At 42.6% G+C, this 21,466-nt stretch overlaps 1 protein-coding gene across 2 annotated transcripts in view; it reads right to left on the minus strand.

The window, feature by feature from the left end:
- Nucleotides 1–384: 384 nt before the first annotated feature.
- ABCB10 (ATP binding cassette subfamily B member 10) overlaps nucleotides 385–21,466 on the minus strand; it is a 30,348-nt gene continuing 9,266 nt past the window's right edge. For both annotated transcript variants that reach the window (XM_066383606.1, XM_066383605.1), the window contains 11 exons: nucleotides 20,967–21,169; nucleotides 18,175–18,309; nucleotides 17,238–17,384; nucleotides 15,665–15,800; nucleotides 11,471–11,566; nucleotides 10,218–10,427; nucleotides 7,974–8,053; nucleotides 6,421–6,601; nucleotides 3,846–3,889; nucleotides 1,685–1,719; nucleotides 385–1,211 (listed from right to left, as the gene is read on the minus strand). In XM_066383606.1, coding sequence (XP_066239703.1) covers nucleotides 980–1,211; nucleotides 1,685–1,719; nucleotides 3,846–3,889; nucleotides 6,421–6,601; nucleotides 7,974–8,053; nucleotides 10,218–10,427; nucleotides 11,471–11,566; nucleotides 15,665–15,800; nucleotides 17,238–17,384; nucleotides 18,175–18,309; nucleotides 20,967–21,169 — 1,499 coding nt within the window. In that variant the 3' untranslated portion in view covers nucleotides 385–979. The remainder of the gene's footprint in view (nucleotides 1,212–1,684; nucleotides 1,720–3,845; nucleotides 3,890–6,420; nucleotides 6,602–7,973; nucleotides 8,054–10,217; nucleotides 10,428–11,470; nucleotides 11,567–15,664; nucleotides 15,801–17,237; nucleotides 17,385–18,174; nucleotides 18,310–20,966; nucleotides 21,170–21,466) is intronic.

Below are 21,466 nucleotides of genomic sequence, written 5' to 3' on the forward strand. Positions count from 1 at the left end.
GGTTTCTTCTTCCCGTATAACCAGGGAACTAAGAATTACTTAGTACAGGAGAAAGCTTCCTTTTAATTATATAAAACTCATCAGACTCTCATGTGCCAAAATGTTAAACCCCCTCCCCCCCAACCACAGGCTCAGCCCAGAGGGACATATATACTCCTAAACTCTCAGACCTCTGAAGACACAGGAGATGGAGAACATAAATGTTCCCTTCTCGTCATGTGACATGAACTATTTCTGTATGTATAATGCTCAAGATCTCTTCATCAGGGTATGAGGGTAAAATAAATAGTTAGATTTTCATCTTCCATTATGCTACCTAGTAACATTCAACCCGAAATGGATAGAAAACTACCAAGAGAATACACAGTGATTGGCAAACTGGCCTAAAATAATTAGGCTTTTTATTTATAATTCCCTTTTAAAAGTTGTCATTAGACAATAACTTCAATCTATAACAGCAGGTAAAAACAAAAACAAAAACGAGGTGCCATGCTATATTAAAACATTCCAAGAAAAAAGAAAGTACAAAACATGAAAATAACTTCAGTGCTATAGACATTTAGAAAGTTATTAATTATTAAAACTCTGAATAAAAAGGTCTTGAGAACAGGTACAAATCAAAACAACAGTTTATATACTTTGGAAAATATAGGCATATTTCAGATAACTTGAAGTATAATTTACAGATTCCATACCATCTCTAAGTTTCTTTTCCCTGCAATACTCTTTTGCTTTACAGTCTCTCAAATTCATTTACCAGTAATCACTTTTTCTTTTTTTAAATTTACTGATTTTAGAGAGAGAGTAAGGAAGAGGAAGAAAAATAGAGAGAAACATCGATTTGTTGTTCCATTTATCTATGCATTCATTGGTTGATTCTTGTTATGTACCCTGGCCAGGGATCAAACTCACAACCTTGGCTTATTGGGATAATGCTCTAACGAATTGAGCTACCCAGGCAGGGCCAGTGATTGCTTCTTTATGCTGAAATAAAACTTTGTTTGTTCATTAATTTTCTGTATATACCATCTGGCTTTGAAAGCAGTTCTTCATGTTTCCCACATTCAATAATTTTTCCTTGGTCGAGAACAGCCACCATATTAGCATTCTTGATGGTAGACAGACGATGGGCAATAATTAACACTGTTCTTCCTTCCGTTAGTCGATCTAGAGCTTCTTGTACAAGGTATTCATTTTCAGCATCGAGTGCACTTAAACAGGAAAACCATGTGAGAAAGCAAAGATGTCAGTGCCACGCACAGAGTGTATGCATGTATTTCCTGTTACACACACAGTGGCCCTTCATTAACAGTGAATTTTTACTATGATCAAAACTGTAACTTCTTGGATCTACTAGATATATTTTAGATTGTAAAGATAATATCAAAAAAGAAGTTTGGGACTCTCGATTTCCATGGAACTACTGTCATATAAGTAGAAAAGAATCTGCACAGTAGCTGGTTAGAGGAATTAGGGGTTCATCACAACTGTGTCTGAATACAACTAGAACCCTCAACTCCAGGCTCAGCCTCCCAACTGTCATTATTAATCCAGACTCAGTCACTTTAAAGTGAGCGGAAAAGGGCATTTTCAGCTGTAACACTATGAAGTACAGAAAAATAAGTTTTTGGTAAAGGAGGAATTTGATTTAATACAATTACACATAGTATTAAGGTATCCTCACCTGGTTGCTTCATCTAGGAGAAGAATTTTGGGATTCTGTAGAAAATAAAACATTAAAAAGAAGACAATTTTATTAGAAAAACACAAACCCTCAGTAATTAAAATAACTGAGTTACTGTACATGATAAAACATAAGTGAACCTTGACAACATCCTGCTCACTGAATAAGTCAGACACAAAATGCTACATATTGTATGACTCCATTTATAGGAACTCTCCAAACTCTCCAGAGTAGGCACAGCTATAGAAACTCTAGTAGACTAGTGGTTACCTGCAGGAGGGTAAACAGGGAAATAGGGAGGGTGTGGGTAACTGCTAAAGGGTAGAGAGTCTCTTTTATGGGGGATGGAAATGTTCTAAGATTGATTATGGTGATGGATACACAACAATGAGTACACTAAAACCCATTGAATTGTACACCTTTAATGGGTGAATTGTATAATGTGAATTATATCATAATAAAGTGCTATATAAAAAAGAAAACCACAAACTCCTAAGTGTCTGAGAAAAGCAGAAAGTAGAAGAGTTAGAAATAGATGACTTTAAACCATTACTACAGCAGTCTCTAGACTGGATATTGTTCATAGTGCAGTTTTATCCTGCTGGCCAATCAGCTACCAGTGTGAGGTGGGGATCTAAAGTGAGTAAGAATCTACACTCTCAAGGTCCTGCTTAGAGTTAGGAGTATCATGTAAAACAGAAAAACATAAGACTAAGCTGATGTGTGCAACACATTAAATTCTAACTCTGCCTAGGAGTTTATCACAAGAAATGAAAACATATCCATACCATTCATTTGCAGCAGCGCTAGTTACAATGGCCCCAAACTGGAAACAACCCAAATGTTCATCATCCAGTGAATGGATAAACAAATCATAGGTTAGCCACACAAAGGAATACTACTCAGCAATGGAAAGGAATAAAGTTCTCACATAGGCCACCACATGGAGGAATGGAAAAAAACATTATGCTAGTAAAAGAAACTAGATGCAAAAGACCTTATCTTGTCTGATTCCATTTATTTCAAATATCAGAAAGGGGAATCAAGACACAGAGCTGATTAGTGGCAGCCTGAGGCTGGGGCTGGGAATGGGTAAAGGCTATAAATAGCTATAAGGGGTCTTTTTAGGGTGATAGAAACATTCTAAAAAAATGTTCTTTTTTGTTTTGATTGTGTGATGGTTGAATAACTGTAAATTTACTAAAAGTCATTGAAAGTACACTAAAAATTAGTGAACTTTATGGCACGTAAGTTATGCTTCAATAAAGCTTTTTTAAAAATCACCTATAAATCTGAGGAGAGTGGTTAAATAACATAGGGGAAGACTATCATTTCCTAAAAATACAATGTCTGACTTTCAAGTAAAATGGCTTTTCCTTCACCTCTTAGAAGTCTTATATAAGGAGCCCTGGCGAGTTGGCTCAGTGGTAGAGCATCTGCCTGGTGTGTGGAAGTCCTGGTCCAATTCCCAGTCAGGGCTCACAGGAGAAGCGACTATCTGCTTCTTCTCTATTCCCCCACCATCTCTCTCTCTTTTCCTCCCACAGTCATGGCACAAATGGTTCTAGCAAAAGTTGGCCCTGGATGCTGAGGATGGCTACATGGCCTTGCCTCAGGCACTAAACTAGTTTGGTTGCCAAGCAATGGAGCGGTGGCCCAGACAGGCAGAGCACTGCCTGGTAGGGGGCTTTCTGGGTGGACTCCTGCTAGGGCACATGTGGGAGTCTGTCTCTGCCTCCCTGGTTTCACTTAATAGAATTTTTTAAAAAAGTCTTATACAAGTATTTCAAGTCAGTATTATTCAGTTGAGCACTGATTACCAATTCTACAAGGAAGCATACTTGTACTGTTCTGCTATTTTGATACAATCACTATTTCACTAATTAGACTCTATGTTTCTTGATGGAAGGCCCATGCATTAAACTTTTCTCCCTCTGTCAACACTAGCACAGTATTGGCCTGATACCCAAGAAATACTTGTTAAGTTTGGACAACATGCACTCAGTAGGGCTCCTCACTCTTCTTTCACCAGAACTGTCAACCATGTATCCACCCTCCACTTCCAAAAAAACAGAAAGAAGAAAAATAGTAAGTTACAAATTACAAGGTCTCTAATTAAAAACAGTAACAAAAAATCCCAGCCAAGTGGCTTGCGGCTTACCTTAAGCAGAGCCCGGGCAATTGCAATCCGCTGTTTCTGCCCACCTGACAATGACAGTATTTTTTTAAAAAATTGAAAGCGGTAACAAAAATTCTTGGTAATGGGCTTTTCTGATAAGCCCTGTGGCAATGTGAAGGCAGCTCCTTCCAGTTAGTCATAGCTAAGATAGCTGGTCAGACAAAAATCTGTTTCTAAATATATTGTCTCCTCATTAACCTCAAAGTTAATAATAACAATTATTATCATAGCTTACATTAATTGAGGCATTCCTATGTACCATTCATTTTCTAAATGCATTATACATATCATTTCATTTAGTCTTTAAAAAATCCTATGAAGTGGATCCTATTTCTATTCCCTTTTTATAGATGAAAAACTGAGGCACAAGATAACCTATGCAAGGTACCACAGTCGCTTTGTGGCAGCGCTGAGGTCTGAACCTACACAGTGAGGGGCTATGCTTTAACCACTACACACACTGCCCCCTAATAGAACACCCATAGCTGGGAAAGCAGAAGCTCAGGATGTCCAGAGGTACGTGCAATGGACAGGAGCAGAGGGCATCAGTGATGCTGGGATCGGTCATTCTACCTCCGAGCACTACTGACACCTGCCACTTTCATGTCATGCACCTGGCCTGGGGAAGAACTGTATACAGAGTGGTTAGTGTGTATGCGTGAAATTGGAGGTAACACAGTAAGCCACACCAATACCCCCTCTATAAAGCACAGATTCTACTGAAAGCAAGGAAGCAGACTGGAGGGTGGCAATGGGGAAATGCAGAAAGGACAGGAGGAGGTGAACAGAAGTCTGTGATAACTCCCCTTCCTTACCTCTGTCTCATATCACCCTTCCTCCTTTCCTCCAGGGGACACTACTCCTAAGTCACCACTGGTAAAGTCTCAGAGAGCAGTACTCAAGACACACTCCTCCCAACCTTTTTCGTAATAGAAACCCAATCTCATTTTTGGAGATGAAATCATTCCTTTTTGATTGATTTTATTGGCTGAAAATACTTATTAATAGTAACTCTTGGACATGAGGTTATTTCATCTAAAAGAAGGTCATCATTTATAGCTGAAATGTGTGATGCTGCTCAGACAAGCGACCCTGTGCTCCCCTTGAGGGAGCAGGGAAGTGCTTTCTCTCCCACCTCTCAGACCCAGTGAGTGTGCCGGGGGCACTAGGGCAGGTCATTCGAGTAGCCAGCTGAGGGCTTCCTCTGCTAGGAGAAACCCTCCATGCCAGTTAGTACACTGGGAACCTACTGCTAGGTGCCCTTTCTTTCCTGAAAGCCAGCGTGGATGGAACCCTCTGGTGATGTCACTCTGAAATGGAGCTCGAGAACCCTGGGAGAGGAACAGACATGCAGAATCTGTTCCCAGGGAGAAGGTGACGTGCTCACAGGACAGAGCACAGGTAGCTCCCGCCCCCATTCCTCCATGTCAATAATGTCACCAGGAGCAGCTCCAGCTGGTTTTCTTCTGGGGACACATTTCAGATGCAATAGCAGTTCATGTTACACAGCAATATCTAATTCTCCTTCTGGAACTTCGTAAATCTAGCAAAAACATTTTTCCTCTACTGTCAATAGTTATAAAAAGCCATACACAATAAACTTAAACCATCTTGTGTTAAGTTTTCTGTGGTTAACCCTCAAGTAACAAGTTCAGTGTTGAACAGGACTCCTGCTTTACTCCCACCCAGCAGCCCTCACCGTGATGTGGGGTCTCCCACCCCTGCTAAGGCCCTTGCACTGCTGGAGAGCTGTCATGGAAGGGAGCATTTCAGTATTTATAATGAAAAAAAAAATGAAATAAATTAAAAAATTTATTTCCCACATCTGCAATCTGATGCAATAGAAAATAAGTTTTCTTTTCCCTCCTGAAAGTCTAGTACCCACAACCTAAGACAACCTGCCAGGTGTGCTCTGATGTCACAGGGAACAGTGATAGTGTGTCCCCCATTTGTCTGGTGCAGGGCACAGCAAATGATGCCATGGGCCAGGTCTGGGCCAGGACCTCTTTGTGCACGGCCCTCCAGCTAAGAATGGCTTTATATTTTACTCAGTTCTTTAAAAAACAACAAAGAAGAACACTATGTGACAGAGACTACATGTGGCCCATCAAACCTAAAATATTTATTTCTCTCTGGCCCTTTATTGAAGAAGTTTGTCACCGTTGGCCGAACATGCACAGTAAAAACTAGGGGATTAAAGAACTCTTTCCATTTCAATTCTGTTCCTGATTCATCTCTGCTTCCCTGAACAAAACCCGCCACCCTGTATCTGTCTTATTTTCTACAGTTTTCAACGACCTCGGGTTGCAAAACATCTTTTCTCAGATGAGAAAAAAAGCTGCTGTGGCTGACTGCTACTCAGTGGGACACTCAGTGGGAACATCTTTTGGGTAAAAACTGAAGGAAACTGAGGAGCTGTCCACATGCAAAAGAGATTTAGAAAGTGGACAGTCTAATTTCATAAACTCTGAGAACAAAAGCCTAATTAAAAAGTAATATTGCAACACGACATGTTTGGAGCAGAGACTTTTTGTTACAAAGCAGCAATAAGAGGTACCTGAAAGGAGAACGCCCTTTTCTCCGACCACAGTGTTGTACCCTTGAGGGAAATTCTGGATGAAAGCAGCTGCGTTTGCCGTGTCAGCCACTTTCTGCACCTGCTCAACAGTCACCAAGGAAGGGTCGTCTGCACCATAAGCGATGTTCTCAGCAATTGAGCAAGAAAACAAAATTGGTTCCTACACATTGGAAATAAAACATATTTATCGCAGATGTCAAAACAGACTTCACACATGTCTAGTAAATATAGTGGAGCTTAGTATAGTACTTGTATCTAGGAAGCTATTAAATTGCTCCCACAGAATAGATGCTATTTTCTTGGTTCTACTTCTTCATTCTCTATAAATTCACCCAGCAGACTTAAAAAAAAAAGTGCATGTATTACCATAAACAGGATTGATTTTATTATGTGTGGTTCTCACAACGCTGAAGGCAGTGAGATCCCACAGCAGATGCCTGCACGGCGCCTGGCACACAGTAGGCACTTCATAAATGCAAGCTCCCTTTCCTGGGGAACTGTGAGGCACTGGAATACCATCTGCATTTCCCAGCTGCCTGCCTTCCTCTGAGGACATTCCTTTTTAAAATGTACACAAACTAGATGGGAATATGACACTGTGACAGAACTCTGTGGAATGATTCTAAAAAGCAAACTTCCATCTTTGCTCCATCCCATAAATATGCACCGCTGATATCCTTACATTACTGAGAGACCCCATCTCTGCCCTACCTGCCCCCAACCCAGTAGAAGGGGCTGAGGATAAGGTCTGTGGGGACGCTTAGATGCAGAGGCTCAGGTCTGCTGTGCACACACCCCGAATGAAAATATAAACAGCTGTGTCAATGTCCCTGCGCCATGTGGTCTTATGAAAACAGCCTCATGGAAGTGACCATATTATATTAACATACTGCCTTGAAAATAGAAACCTCTCGTAGGGGGACTCTGGCTCTTTTGTACCATAGTCTTGTCTTGCTTTTTGCTAAACTCCTTTATACCCAGCAAGAGACTGGGATAAAACGGGAGTTGGGAAAGTCTGTATAGCTAAACAGTTAGCTTCTCTCCCCATCTTCTAAGCCAGTGGTTTTCAGTCTTTTTACACTAGGGGACCAGTGAAAATAGGAGAATTATTTGGGGAACCGGTAAGACAGAAATCACCTGAGAGCATAAGGGAATTCGACTAAGATCATTAGGTCTGTGATCCTCATACAACATCAGGGTGGTTAACTCTTTTGCAGACCAGCACAAAATTTCTGGTGGAGCAGTCCAAGAACTGGCGGTTGAAAAACACTATTCTAGACTATCTGCATTACTAATCTGTGTCAGCCCTGCTTTTGTAAAAAGGCAACGCTTCAACTGGTTAACGTGTTGAAAGTCTTGAGGAAACAGCACTCTATATAACTGTATACATACAACCTACATGTGAGGCTAGTTTAACACATCTGGGAAACTTCCACTCCTTCTCTTTTGAGAGACCCAAGACCAAGCAACAAACAATGACAAAAGCAATTTTAAAAGAAAGTACAGTAAAAAATAAACCCCTTTCCTCCTACCTGACTCACTGTCCCAATCTTGGATCTCAGCCAGAGTGGATTTAGCTGACGGATATCACGACCATCAAGACTGATAGTTCCTTGTAAGAAGGAAGGAAAGTCACTGAGTGTCATGGGGCCAATAACTAATGTAAACACAGAAAGGATCTGGTGGGAAAATTCCAGACTCAGTTTTTAAAAGATTAAAAGTATACTCAAAATCTCCAGACAGAATTTAACCCCAACATGTCTCCAGGAATTTCTGAGCTACAAGGGCCTTTCTGGATGGCCCACGTCCACTGTCCCTGCAGTGGTTAGCGAACTGGCCCATCGCACTCCTCCATCTGCCTTCCTGCCTAGGCTGCGCAGAGCTTCCCAAAGTCCCTGGAGAAATGCAGGGAGCTGCAGTAAGATGCACCTGTGAAGCTTTGATTCTCGAGATTTATGTGGGAAAGGTACGACCTGGGAGGTGTCCACCTGCATAAATATTGGCAGAGGTGACAGCTTTGAGGCTGGCATCTATGACAGTGGCTGCCTAATTCTTCAGCCTTCTAACCATGTCACCATCAGCAACTACCTTGAAGGCCTGGTTCTGCAGTAAAGTTCTGGGAAGTGTCCTGGAAGTCCAACCTCGCCAGTGAATTTTGAACTCTTTTATTACTCATTAAGATACCCCTTCCTGTAGAACTTAGTTGGAGGAGATTCTGTTAACTGAAACTAAGAATCTGATGGATACTGTGGCAGAGCTTCTAAATAATGGGATGTAACTCTGATAATGTAACCCAATAATGTAGCTAAACTCTGTTTAGCTAACAGAATTAATTCTACTGAGTGAGGGCACTCAATAATGCTGTAAACTTCCATAAGCTGGCAAAACCCTGAGGTCTTTGATTTAAACGTTTAAGTGATCTAGATGCTACACAAGGCAGGGATTGAAGCACAGTTTCTTTTCTCCACGATTTATGCACTGTGATGAAGAAACTAAAGAGCCAACATTTTGACTTTGCTTCCACCACCTAACTAGGATTTTTCTGAACTCAGAATTTTATAGCAAGTAGAGAGTAAATCAAGATTTCAGAGGCAAGCAGTACAGTGACACCCACTGTACACAGCTGGTGATTCTGTGCACCAGGATCTGCAAGTCAGAAAAATTATCTGGCACATAACTAGTTCTCACATTGTCTTAAACAAACAATATAGGTACAAAGACCACAAGATGTCTGGCCTGTAGTGGCACAGTGGATAGAACGTCGACCTGGAACACTGAGGTCACCGGTTTGAAATGCCGGGCTGTCTGTTCAGGGCACACATGACAAGCAGCAAGCAAGCAATGGAGAACTAAAGTGAAGCAACTAGGAGTTGATACTTCTTGCCCCACCCCGTAAAATCAATAAATAATAATAAAAAAGAGATCACAAGATGTATTTTTAAATTCATGATTTGATTTTTACTAACAATTGTTTTCTTGCTGAAAAACATAATTTTCTCAATTTAAAATTAAACCAATACATATATCATATCTACTCCAGGATGTGATATAAAAAAAGATATTTGTGGGGTGATGGATATAAACTCAACCTACTGTGATCATTTTGCAATATATACAATTACCAAATCATTGTTATATACCTGAAATATAATATATGTCAATTATATACCAATAAAAAGGATATTAAGAAGTAAAACAATGTGTTCTTTGCTCTAAAAGATGCTCCAGTCCAGTTAAAATAAAACCAGAATGAGAAAGCTACATAAGCAAATTCCTGCTTTCTCAAGAAGCTTCAATGCAGCTATCACAGAGAAGGGGTCACTGAGTGGCAGACACCGTGTGCATGGGGACCACTGAGTTCCTGGGGGGCTCCCTGGGTTCCTGCACGAGCTTAGCAGCTAGCTGAGTGGCACCTGCTACATGGTGCTGGGTGGTGGGCATGGTGCTTGTAGCTGCTAAACAGCTCCCCCAGCCCCCCTCCTGAGAGGGGCTCAGGAGACCCCCACATGGGATATGAGAAGGAAGAATTCAGGATGTCACTCAGGACTTGAAGAGGTCTGAGGGAAATATACAAAATGCCTGAAGGACCTTCTGAAGGAAGTTCTGTGACCCTAAAAATGACACCTTTCTTGAAGAGATTTCTTTCCTGGGGACAATCCCTTTGGCATTCAGAACTCTCAGCCTCCAAGTCTTTGCACAGTCGGACCTCTTTCAGGACACAGGAGTTAGAGGGCTCAGGACAGTTCTCCTGCCCTACAATGTGGTGAACTACTCACCGGAAATGGGGTCATAAAACCTCAGCAGGAGAGAAACCACTGTGGATTTGCCAGAACCACTCGGGCCAACCAGTGCTGTGATGGATCCTGATGGGATGGAAAGGCTGAAATCCTGGAATATGGACACCTCTGGGCGAGCAGGGTAGGTGAAATGCACATTTTTAAACTCCAAAGCACCCTGGAAGTTTTTCTCATTCAAGATAAGCCCGTCTGAAACATAAAATGAAATATGAATTACTTAATGCAAAGATCAAAGTCACAGCTGAACTTAGTTCCCTTTTGCTAACTACAGAAGACAGCCCCACTATAGCTCAGCCCAGAGTAGGAGCTCTCCGGGCACGTCAGAAGCCTCTGTCTAATGTCTCTTCTGAGCCTGCTCTGCATACACTGGATCCAAGAAGCTATATATCTGCGGTCCTGTTTGATTCGCACAGCCCTGAGAAGTAGAAATTACAATCCCAGCTCTACTGACAGGATCCTGCGGCTTAGAGACAAGAACCTGCCCAAGCTATTAAGTCCTGGAGTTAGCTTCCACCCTCCCTGTGCTACCGCCTCTGTAGCACCCTTGCTCCAGGATTACGTGGGCATTACACAACAGCTGTGGAGCCAGAGGAGATCAGGGGCTATGCTCTCCTGGTATGACCCTGGGTTATTTCCTCCAGCCTATGATACTGGAGAATACTGGGTGTTCACAAATAAGGACCTAGGGGTCAGTGAGTGTTTGGGAGTGGTTACTGCTCACAGCTCCTTCTCCTGAGCCCTGGGTACTGGCTTCCAGGGAAACAGCTGGTGAAAGAGATGGTTCTAGACAATTAGCACCAGCATTCCTCACTCCACCCCCAAAAGCCAAAAAAATTAGAGGCTTTTATATGTGTGATGCCTCTTGCTCTCCTGTCCCCCACACAAACATCAAAATCCCTAAGGAAAATGAATCTAGGAACTGTCAAGGGCCCTTCCTACTGGCACACCTGGCTGCCATTCTGCTGTCTGTGGTACCAAACCACCTGCAGGGCAGTAAACAGTGGGCGGCACACCATGTAGTCAGCCCTGCGCTGTCAGGGACATCCCTGGGCCCTCCAGCAGCTGTCTTTCCTCTCTTACTGTCCGCCTCTCTGATGACCCTTCCCTGCATGTGGCAGGAATGACATACCTGTCGTGCTCATCCTTCACAGGCAGGGCAGGGAGCTGGCCTAACTGTCCAAAGCTGCTTTTCTTGAATCCCAGCGAAAGGAAGCAATGCGTCTCAGACTCACCATTGAAAGGGAGCTCGGGCTTTCTCTCCAGGAGCTCCCAGAGGCGGCCCCCGGCACCCAGTCCTTTCATCAGCTCCGAGTAGAAAGAGCTCAGACCTGAGGATGAGAAGCTGACATCCATCACTGGTACCAGGACACAGCCATCTGCTACTTCCATCTGGGAAAGGCAACAACTTGTTTTAAATATAAAATCTGTTACTTTCAAAACAGGCTTTGAGGCAGCTACCTGGGAATCCATGTTCAGAATTCCCTGACTCACACCCTTGTTTTCCTTCAGCTTCTCCTCCTCCAATTTCTTTGATTTCAAATAAGGATTTCATGGTTGATGAGGGGATTTACAAATACTTAGAGCCATACTAATCAACTACTGAATTAAAATCACAATGTTACAGAGAAAATTCTACCTTGTCAAAAACATAGCCATATAGATACAATATATAATGCTTATCCTATACTTAAAAGGAAAATAAAATATCCCAATATTTATTTTAAATTCATATCCACAAAGAACAAATCTCCCTTTCAAGCACAGAAAAATTCAGTTTTTACTAGGCTAACAACTAGAAAGAAATTTGGTAACATGAAATATTCCAAGAACCTCTTAAAGTCTCTTTTGTCCCTGGTCAGCAGGTTCTTTTATTGATGGTTTCCTTCACTGTGCAGAAACTTTTTAATTTGATGTAGTCCCATTTATTTTTTTCCTTTGTTTCCTTTGCTCATAATGATGTAGCAAAAAACAAACAAACAAAAAACCCCAGTACTGCTAAGATTGATATTCAAGAGAGTTTACTGCTTATGTTTTCTCCTAGGAGTTTTATGGTTTCAGGCCTTACATTTAAGTCTTTAATATATTTTGAGTGTACTTTTGTATATGATGGAAGAGAGTGGTACAGTTTCTCGTCTTTCTTTTTCTTTTTTTGCATATATCTGGTTTTCCCAACATTATTTATTGAAAAGACTGTCATTTCCACATTGTATATTCTTGTCTCCCTTGTGGTAGATTAATTGCTCACATAATCGTGGGTTAATTTCTAGGCTTTCTGACTTGAATATACATTTCCTTAAAGAAGACATACAGATAGCCAACAGACATGAAAAGATGCTCAACTAATCATCAGGGAAATGCAAATCAAAACTACAACAAGATATCACATCATACTTGTCAGAATGGTCATTATGAAAAGTCAACAAATATTAAGTATTGGGTAGAATGTGAAAAATGGGAACTTGTATGCACTGTTGGGATTGTAAAATGCTTCAGCATTTTATGGAAAGCAGTATGGAGGGTTCTCAAAAAGTACAAAAATAGGCCTGACCTGTGGTGGTGCAGTGAATAAAGTGTTGACCCGGTAGGCTGAGGTTGCAGATTGAACCCCCAGGCTTGCCTGGTCAAGGCACATACAAGAAGCAACTATAGATTGGTGCTTCTCACTCCTTCTCTCTTCCCTCTCTAAAAATCAATATAATACATATTTTTTAAAGTGAAAAATAGAACTACCATATGACCCAGTGATTCCACTTCTTCGGCATTTATACAAAGCAAACGAAAACACTAATTTGAAAAGATATATGCACCCTTATGTTCACTGCAGCATTACTCGAAATAGCCAAGATATGGAAGCATCAAAGGTGTCCACTGATAGATAAACGGATAAAGAAAATATGGTATATATAGACAATGGAATATTATTCAGCCATAAAAAGTGAAATCTCACCATTTGTGACAACATGGATGGACCTAGAGGGTATTATACTAAGTGAAATAAATCAGAGAGAGAAAGACAATACTATATAACTCTACTTACATGTGGATGCTACAAAAAAAAAACATTCACAGATACAAAGAAAAATATGATAATTGTCAGAGGTAGGTATAAGGATGGGTGAAAAAGATGAAGGAAACGAGGTACAGCCTGACCAGGTGGTGGCGCAGTGGATAGAGCATTAGACTGGGATGCAGAGGACCCACATTCGAAACCCTCCAGGTCACTGGCTTGAGCGTGGGATCATAGACATGACCACATAGTTGCTGGCTTGAGCCCAGAGGTTGCTGGCTTGAGCAAAGGGTCACTCGCTCTGCTGTAGCCCCCTGGTCAAGACACATATGAGAAAGCAATCAATGAACAACTAAGGTGCCACAACTGATGCTTCTCATTTCTCTCCCTTCCTGTCTGTTCCTATCTGTCCCTCTCTTTGTCTCTCTCTCTGTCACACAAAAAAAGAAGAGGTACAAAGTTTCAGTTATAAAATAAATGTCATGAGGATATAATGTACAGCACAGGGAATACAGTCAATTATATTGTAATAAGTTTGTTAATGTCAGATAGTTACTAAACACATTGTGGTGATCATATCATTAGGTCACAAATGCAGAATCACTATGAACACCTAAAATTACTAAAATATTGTATGTCAACTGTACTTTAATAAAAAATAAATTTACCTTTGAACTAATTCATAATTAAATAATTAATGATTTAATTAATGACTTAAACTGGTCCTCGTCAACTGCCAGAACACACTTGTAACACTTTCCTGCAAGCTGAAAACATGCAATTCAAATATTTTTCCTAAGGTATATTGGTGCATGTATTTGTGTATATCTGTGCAAGATGCTGTGGATTAAAACTTTCAGGTTGGCCCTGGCCGGTTGGCTCAGTGGTAGAGTGTCGGCCTGGCGTGAAGTCCCAGGTTCGATTCCCGGCCAGGGTACACAGGAGAAGCGCCCATCTGCTTCTCCACCCCTCCCCCTCTCCTTCCTCTCTGTCTCTCTCTTCCCCTCCCGCAGCGAGGCTCCATTGGAGCAAAGATGGCCTAGGCGCTGGGGATGGCTCCTTGGCCTCTGCCCCAGGCGCTGGAGTGGCTCTGGTCGCAATAGAGTGACGCCCCGTTGGGGCAGAGCATCGCCTCCTGGTGGGCAGAGCGTCGCCCCCTGGTGGGCGTGCCGGGTGGATCCCGGTCGGGCGCATGCGGGAGTCTGTCTGACTGTCTCTCCCCGTTTCCAGCTTCAGAAAAATACAAAAAAAACCCCAAAAAACAAACAAAAAAAACCTTTCAGGTTGTATTAAAAATGCATTGGGAAGAAATAGGCCCAGGCAAATATAGTCAACTGATCTTGGATATATGGGCAAAAGCAATTCAGTGGAATAAAGATAGTCTTCAACAAATAATGCTGGAACAACTGAATGTCACATGTGAAAAATGAATCTAGACACAGACATTACACCCTTCACAAAAATTAATTCGAAATGAATTAGAGACCAAAATGTAAAATCTTCTATTGTCTAGAAGATAATATAGGAGAAAACTGAAATGATTTTGTGTTCTGTGATGACTTTTCAAATATAACACCAAAAGTACAATACATGAAAGAAAAAATTAATAAGTTAGACTTATTCTCACTTGCCTGCAGGTGTCTAAGGAATAGTTTCTACCTTTAACCAGTAGACAGAAAATTCTGAAAATAAAAATCTCACTCTGAGGTGGGTACTCAAGTTCCATTAATCAGACCTCACGCTATTTATCTAACCTTTCCACCTTGGTTTTCAAAGAAGGGAAGGAAATAAAAAAAGCAGGAAACCACTGACCCTTGTTGACTGGGGATGCAGGAAAGGTACTGAATAGAACACTTCACAGACTGCATTACAACTTGCCTGCCTGCACCACAAAGGGACAATAAGAACTGAACTCAGATTCTTGACAAAAATGAGTAATTCTGTTTCATGCACCTTCTAACTTATACTTTTTGATTGGTCATTAGTTTTGAACATGGGTGACTGTGTACAAAGGACTTTTACTCCCTGGTGATTTGCCAGTCATGAAACAATCCCCACCACAGGACTGTGGGTTTCCAGTGCACACCTGTTTAGCATTGTCCTTCCTCCTCCCCACATTCATTCTATAAAAAAAGTGAATAAGCTTTGCACATCAGAAAATACTGCTCCAGAGTGACCCTGAGCTCAGTGAGCAACAAGTGGCCTCCAGAAATCCTAACTTCCCAACCAAGGCACTGTTTGCCTACATGGGAGGAGCACACTCATATCTTTCTTTTTTCTTTTGAAGTCACAATGGAATAACATTCTAGGAAATGGTTTCGTCAGGTGAAGTGAAGGGATAGAAAAGTAAAATTTTTGTTTCAGAAATTAGAATGTGATTTTCCACTTGTAACTCCCCAAGCCCATTTATATGATGTACCTCCAATGCTCACTCCAACCCAGAAAGCATACATGAGGAAGGAGGAGAGCTCGCCCACGGTCATCTGGGCGCCACCCATCAGCTGCCCTCCTTTGTACAGAACTGAGAGCACAATCAGGTTCCCGGAGAGCCCGGTCTGTCAATGAAGAAAACAGAAGTCAGGTGGGACCTAAAGACCCAAAATGCAAAAAGCATTAACATGGCCTATAATTTCTTTTCTGCATTTAACTAGCTCAGCAAGATTTTCCCAAAATACTGTGTTTTCACTTGAATTGCAAATAAAGAAATACTTTAAAAATATTGCAATATGCCCTGGCCGGTTGGCTCAGCGGTAGAGCGTCGGCCTAGCGTGCGGAGGACCCGGGTTCGATTCCCGGCCAGGGCACACAGGAGAAGCGCCCATTTGCTTCTCCACCCCTCTGCCGCGCTTTCCTCTCTGTCTCTCTCTTCCCCTCCCGCAGCCAAGGCTCCATTGGAGCAAAGATGGCCGGGCGCTGGGGATGGCTCCTTGGCCTCTGCCCCAGGCGCTAGAGTGGCTCTGGTCGTAACATGGCGATGCCCAGGATGGGCAGAGCATCGCCCCCTGGAGGGCAGAGCGTCGCCCCTGGTGGGCGTGCCGGGTGGATCCCGGTCGGGCGCATGCGGGAGTCTGTCTGACTGTCTCTCCCTGTTTCCAGCTTCAGAAAAATGAAAGAAAAAAAAAAAATATTGCAATATTATAAGAAATAATCTCATCAACATGGAAACCTAGAAGCTAGGCACTCATCAGATTCCTATTTTACTCTACCTAATCAGTTTGCAAAGGAAAAAAAGTTAAATTAAGGATTCTTTCCCTAACTAGAAGCAATGAATACAAAGTTAGCATGTGTGTTTATATATTCTAATGTGATTCACTGGACAAAGACTGGATGGAGAAGTTGGATTTGGATCTCTGATCTACCTTTAGCTGTGTTAGACATGTGGTCTCTTGTAATTGCTACCTTTTGGGCCTCTGCTTCCTATCTGTCAAATCATGGCCATTATTGAACCAGCTACAAAGTTCTTATCAGTCTGAACATCTGAATTTTCCCTCCTGGTAGTATTTTTTAGTTCAGCGTCTTATTTAAGTTCATAGTGATCAATATGATCAATTTTTTATACTTCCTTTTTGAAATGCTCTTAGGTTATTAATCCTCAGTGGGTCTCGAACTGTCTGCATCAGAATGACGTGGAGAATCTGTTAAGGAAACAGAATGCTGGTCCCATCGCAGTCTCTGATTCAGCAGGTGTATGTGGAGCTGAGAGTCTGCACATCTCACCAGCTCCCAAGTGAAGCTGGTGTGGCTCATCTGAACTCTACTTTGAGAATCGGCGCTCGATCCCATACTGTTGAGTCTCACCACCTGCCGCCTTGTCTTTAATTACAGTATATTTACATGTTTTCCTCTTCTTTCATAAAAATATTTTAAGGAAGGCAATTCTTAGACTTGAGGTAGAATAGAATAATTTTCTATTTATGGCAAGAGTCACAACATAAAAATCTCTCCCAATGATATCATCTACATTTTTCACTCTTTCAGAACAATGTACTTACTGCCCCAAAGAAGCCAGCCCGGGCAAACGCCTCCTTCCTCGCCAGCTGCATCACACCGTCAACTTTGCTGGTGTATTTCTCCATTTCAGCTATTTCTTTTCCGAAGGATCGGACGGTTCTTATATTTCCAATACGTTCCTCAGCTAGCTGGGAGAATCACAAAACATTTCAGGGGGAGCAAAGTCATACTTCAAGATTTCTAGAGGCACAATTAAAATGTGGTTCTCATTTTTAAGACACTACTGATGGAAAGTTACTTGTGATACATGACTAAGTCAAACACAGGCTGCAAAGTAGAATACACAGAACAACTTTATTTTTGGAAACACAGACCTGTACATATGCACATCACATATAGAAGTAGACAGAAAGATGAACAGGAGGGTGGGTAGCTAAATACTAAAATATAGTTTTATGCAAAAAAAAGATATATAAAAAGGACAGACTCCAAAATGTTAATAATGCTAATTGAAAAGCAGGATTACAAAGGTTATTTTCTTTTTATATTTTCAAATTTTCAATTAGAAACATACATGCTTTTTGTAATATGAAAATACCACAATTATGTTTAATTTTTTTTTAAAAAGGCAACATTGGACAGCATTATAAAACTACCTTTATTAATTAAGGAAGAATAGAGTGTTATCCAGAAAGTGTTTTGAAAATATGATTAGATTTTTTGTCTGACAAGAAATAGTGATGGTAAGAAGTAAGAAGTCCATACACTGTTCAGTTAAGGTGGATCTACACTGACAAGTAGGTAGTAATCTAGTCTAGAAGGCAGAACACTGTAGGTATCTAGGATCTGGGGGTCTAATGGAAGGACAAGTAAGTACTTTTTGAAAAGCTTAAGCACATTGCTTGGGGTCTGTCCACTCCACTGGTGCCTTGGCTCTTAGCTCATTCAATGGAGACCATTCCAAGGAAGGGCCTTTACCTGAGTGGCTTGTGCCAGGGAATTCTGAGTGACTTTGGTCAATTTCCGTAGATATCGTCCATAAATCACAGCAAGGATGGATATTAGAGGTACCACACTCAAAACAAAAGTAGCCAGATGAGGTGAGACAAAAAACTGTTGAAAACAAAAGCCAAAAGGTGTTTATTACACAGAGTAGCAAGAAATTCTCATTACCTACTGTAGGGGTGTGTGTGTGTTTCAATGAAAAGACAGGCTTGAAGGTGTTGTCTCAACATTGTACAGCAGTATTGGTGGAGCTTTTCAGACATCTTCAATCTTCATAGAACCCATGGATATTCAGCATGCTACCCAGGAGTGATGTGAACCAGAGCTGCTGAAGAAAGGGTGGGAATACTCCACCCTCCATGCTGTACCAATGTTGTTAGTACATGCTGTGTACATTAGACCATGACATTCAACAGCAGTGAAGGGGAGGAAGGATGGGAGCGAGGGAGGGAGGCCCGTTCTGCTCACGCTGCCCCAACCACACCAGGAATTCTATACTCAAGTCTGAGTTATATCAAGCACACGGAACCACCAGAACAATGAGTCCCACAGAAATGACCAAAAACACCCACATCCTATGATAGACAGATAAAAGAGAGTTGGTGGGAGGACACAACTAACAAGGGGAAGAAAATTCAGAGCAGTTCCCATGGCTCATGGACTATAGGAAGGTAAATGTGAACTCAGCATAAGGAGATTCCTAACAGTTGGAGCTGCTCAAAGAAGAAATAGCCAGTGCCCTGACCGGTTGGCTCAGTGGTAGAGCATCGGCCTGGTGTGTAGAAGTCCCAGGTTCGATTCCTGGCCAGAGCACACAGGAGAAGCGCCCATCTGCTTCTCCACCCTCCCCCTCTCCTTCCTCTCTGTCTCTCTCTTCCCCTCCCGCAGCCAAAGCTCCATTGGAGCAAAGATGGCCTAGGCGCTGGGGATGGCTCCTTGGCCTCTGCCCCAGGAGCTAGAGTGGCTCTGGTCGCAACAGAGCAACGGCCTGGAGGGGCAGAGCATCGCCCCCTGGTGGGCGTGCCGGGTGGATCCCGGTCGGGCGCATGCAGGAGTCTGTCTGACTGTCTCTACCCGTTTCCAGCTTCAGAAAAATACAAAAAAAAAAAAAAGAAAAAGAAAAGAAACAGCCAATTATCAGAAGTAACACAGCAGGGTTTCCTGTCAACCCTGCAATTAGGTGATTGTATTTTAAGTGGTACTAGCATTTCTTCAACAAATTATTAAAATCTGCCAAATCTCATTTGCACAGAAAATAGTATAATCAGTACAAGGCTCTCCTAAAATGCTGAGAAAAAGTTGCAGACTGAAATGTAAAGTAACAGACAAAACAACCAATCATTTGTTCATTTATTCATTCAACAACTTGTTACTGAATGCCTACCTGCAGCAAACAGTATTCTAGGCACATGGGAGAGAAAGGATCCACATGGGGTTTTATCCAAGGGGACAGGGGACAGGGGACAGTGGACAGTGGAGAGGAAGCAGGTGAAAGACCTAGGGAATAAGTTCAGGTGTAATATGGTCTTAGAAGAGCAAGTGCACAGAGGCCACAAGGCAGGAATGATCCACCCTGAGCAGATTAGTCACACAGCCCAGGAAGGCACTGGGATGGTGGTCACCACAGGATACGTGCAGGGGCAGTGACGGGACTAGGACAGGCCTGACAGATCTGGGGCCTGAATGCACCTAAGCACAAGAAAACCAAGTGCATAGGTGTCCTCTGCAGTGGGGCAGGAACATCCATCAGGTCCCCAGGAACTGAGTAGACTGTCCCAGAACTACCTACCCTCTTTCTCTGGTTCCTTGCTTAGTAAAAACCTGTGAAGACTAACGCAGGGCCCTGTCACCACAAAGGAGTGCTGGAGTAGCCGGAGCACACATCTGAATGCTAGGAAGGAAGATCCCATGTCTAAACTACTAACCCAGCAGCAGGGCATAAACATGAGGTTCTTGGGAGTGGGCTCACCATAAACCAGGTCTGGGTAGCTGGGCAAGAGAAATGGAGCACACTTTTGTTTCTCCAGAGCTACAGGCCGGGTCCCAGGTGATGTTACTTCACAAGGCCCTGCTATGGGCCAAATGTTTGTGTCCCTTTGAAATTCATATGTTAAAGCCCTAGCCCCAGTGTGGCTATATTGGAGATGGGCCTCTAAGAAAGTAATTAAGGTGCAATGAAGTTATAACAGTGGGGCCCTGACCCAATAGGATTAGTGTCCTTATAAGAAGAGCTACCAACAAACCTCATCTCTTCACACAAGCCCCGAGGAAGGGCCATGTGAGCATGCAGCAAGATGGCAGCTGCCTATAAGCCAAGGAAAGAGGCCTCAGAATGAAACTATTTTGCCAAGATTGTGATCTTGGGACTTTCCACCTCCAAAACTACGAGAAATAAATCTCAGTTCTTTGAGCCTCCCAGTCTGTGGTGCTTTGTTGTTCCAGCCTGAGGAGGCAATCCAGGGTTCCTTCCACCTGTTGCTTTTTTTCTGCCTTTGCACATTCTCAGACAAGCCTGGTAACAATGTCATCCTTTCTAAATGACAGGTTCACTCTCCAGATTTCATTCTGGGGAGGTCTCACTGAGGTGCAAGAGGACTTGTGGGAAGAAGTAGGCTCAGGGTTCCTGTAGCCTCTGTGGCAGCACGGTTGGCTAAGTAGCTACAGAGTGCCCAGGACAGCTCACTGTGCGCTCATGTCATGCATGAGAGGCCTGGTGCAGGCCAAACCCTGACCAGAAGGTATGAATGACAGCTGGGCAGACATACCATCATGCCGATACCGACAGAAGCCTGGGCACCGGCCCTGAGCCCATCTGAGAGGTTTTCAGTCACTGAGCGCCCCAGGAGTGCAGTGTCTGAGGAGAGGCGGTTAATCAGTTCTCCTGTGCGAGTCTTGTCAAAGAAAGCAACCTCCTGCTTCAGAATAGAGGAGAATAACGAAGTTCTCAATCTGTTCACAATGCGCTGACCTGCAAAAGCAAACAGGAACAGTATTAGCTTGGTCTAGACTCCTAAAACATACCAGCTTGGCCGATGCCATCACCAATTAGTGCTGCACCTCAGAGACATGTTTGGCGCCCTAGCAATCCCTTGGATACAGACTCACCTGAGCCCTGGCAGATGGACAGGCAGGAGCTAGTAACAAGCATTAATTTTATCTTAGTAACTAAAGAGAGCGAGAGAGAGAAGCATCAGTTTGTGTCACTTAGCTGTTCCATTTAGTTGTGTACTCATTGATTGTTTCTCATATGCACCCTGTCCGGGGG

The sequence above is a fragment of the Saccopteryx leptura genome, chromosome 1 (assembly GCF_036850995.1).
Source record: "Saccopteryx leptura isolate mSacLep1 chromosome 1, mSacLep1_pri_phased_curated, whole genome shotgun sequence".
Lineage (NCBI taxonomy): Eukaryota > Metazoa > Chordata > Mammalia > Chiroptera > Emballonuridae > Saccopteryx > Saccopteryx leptura.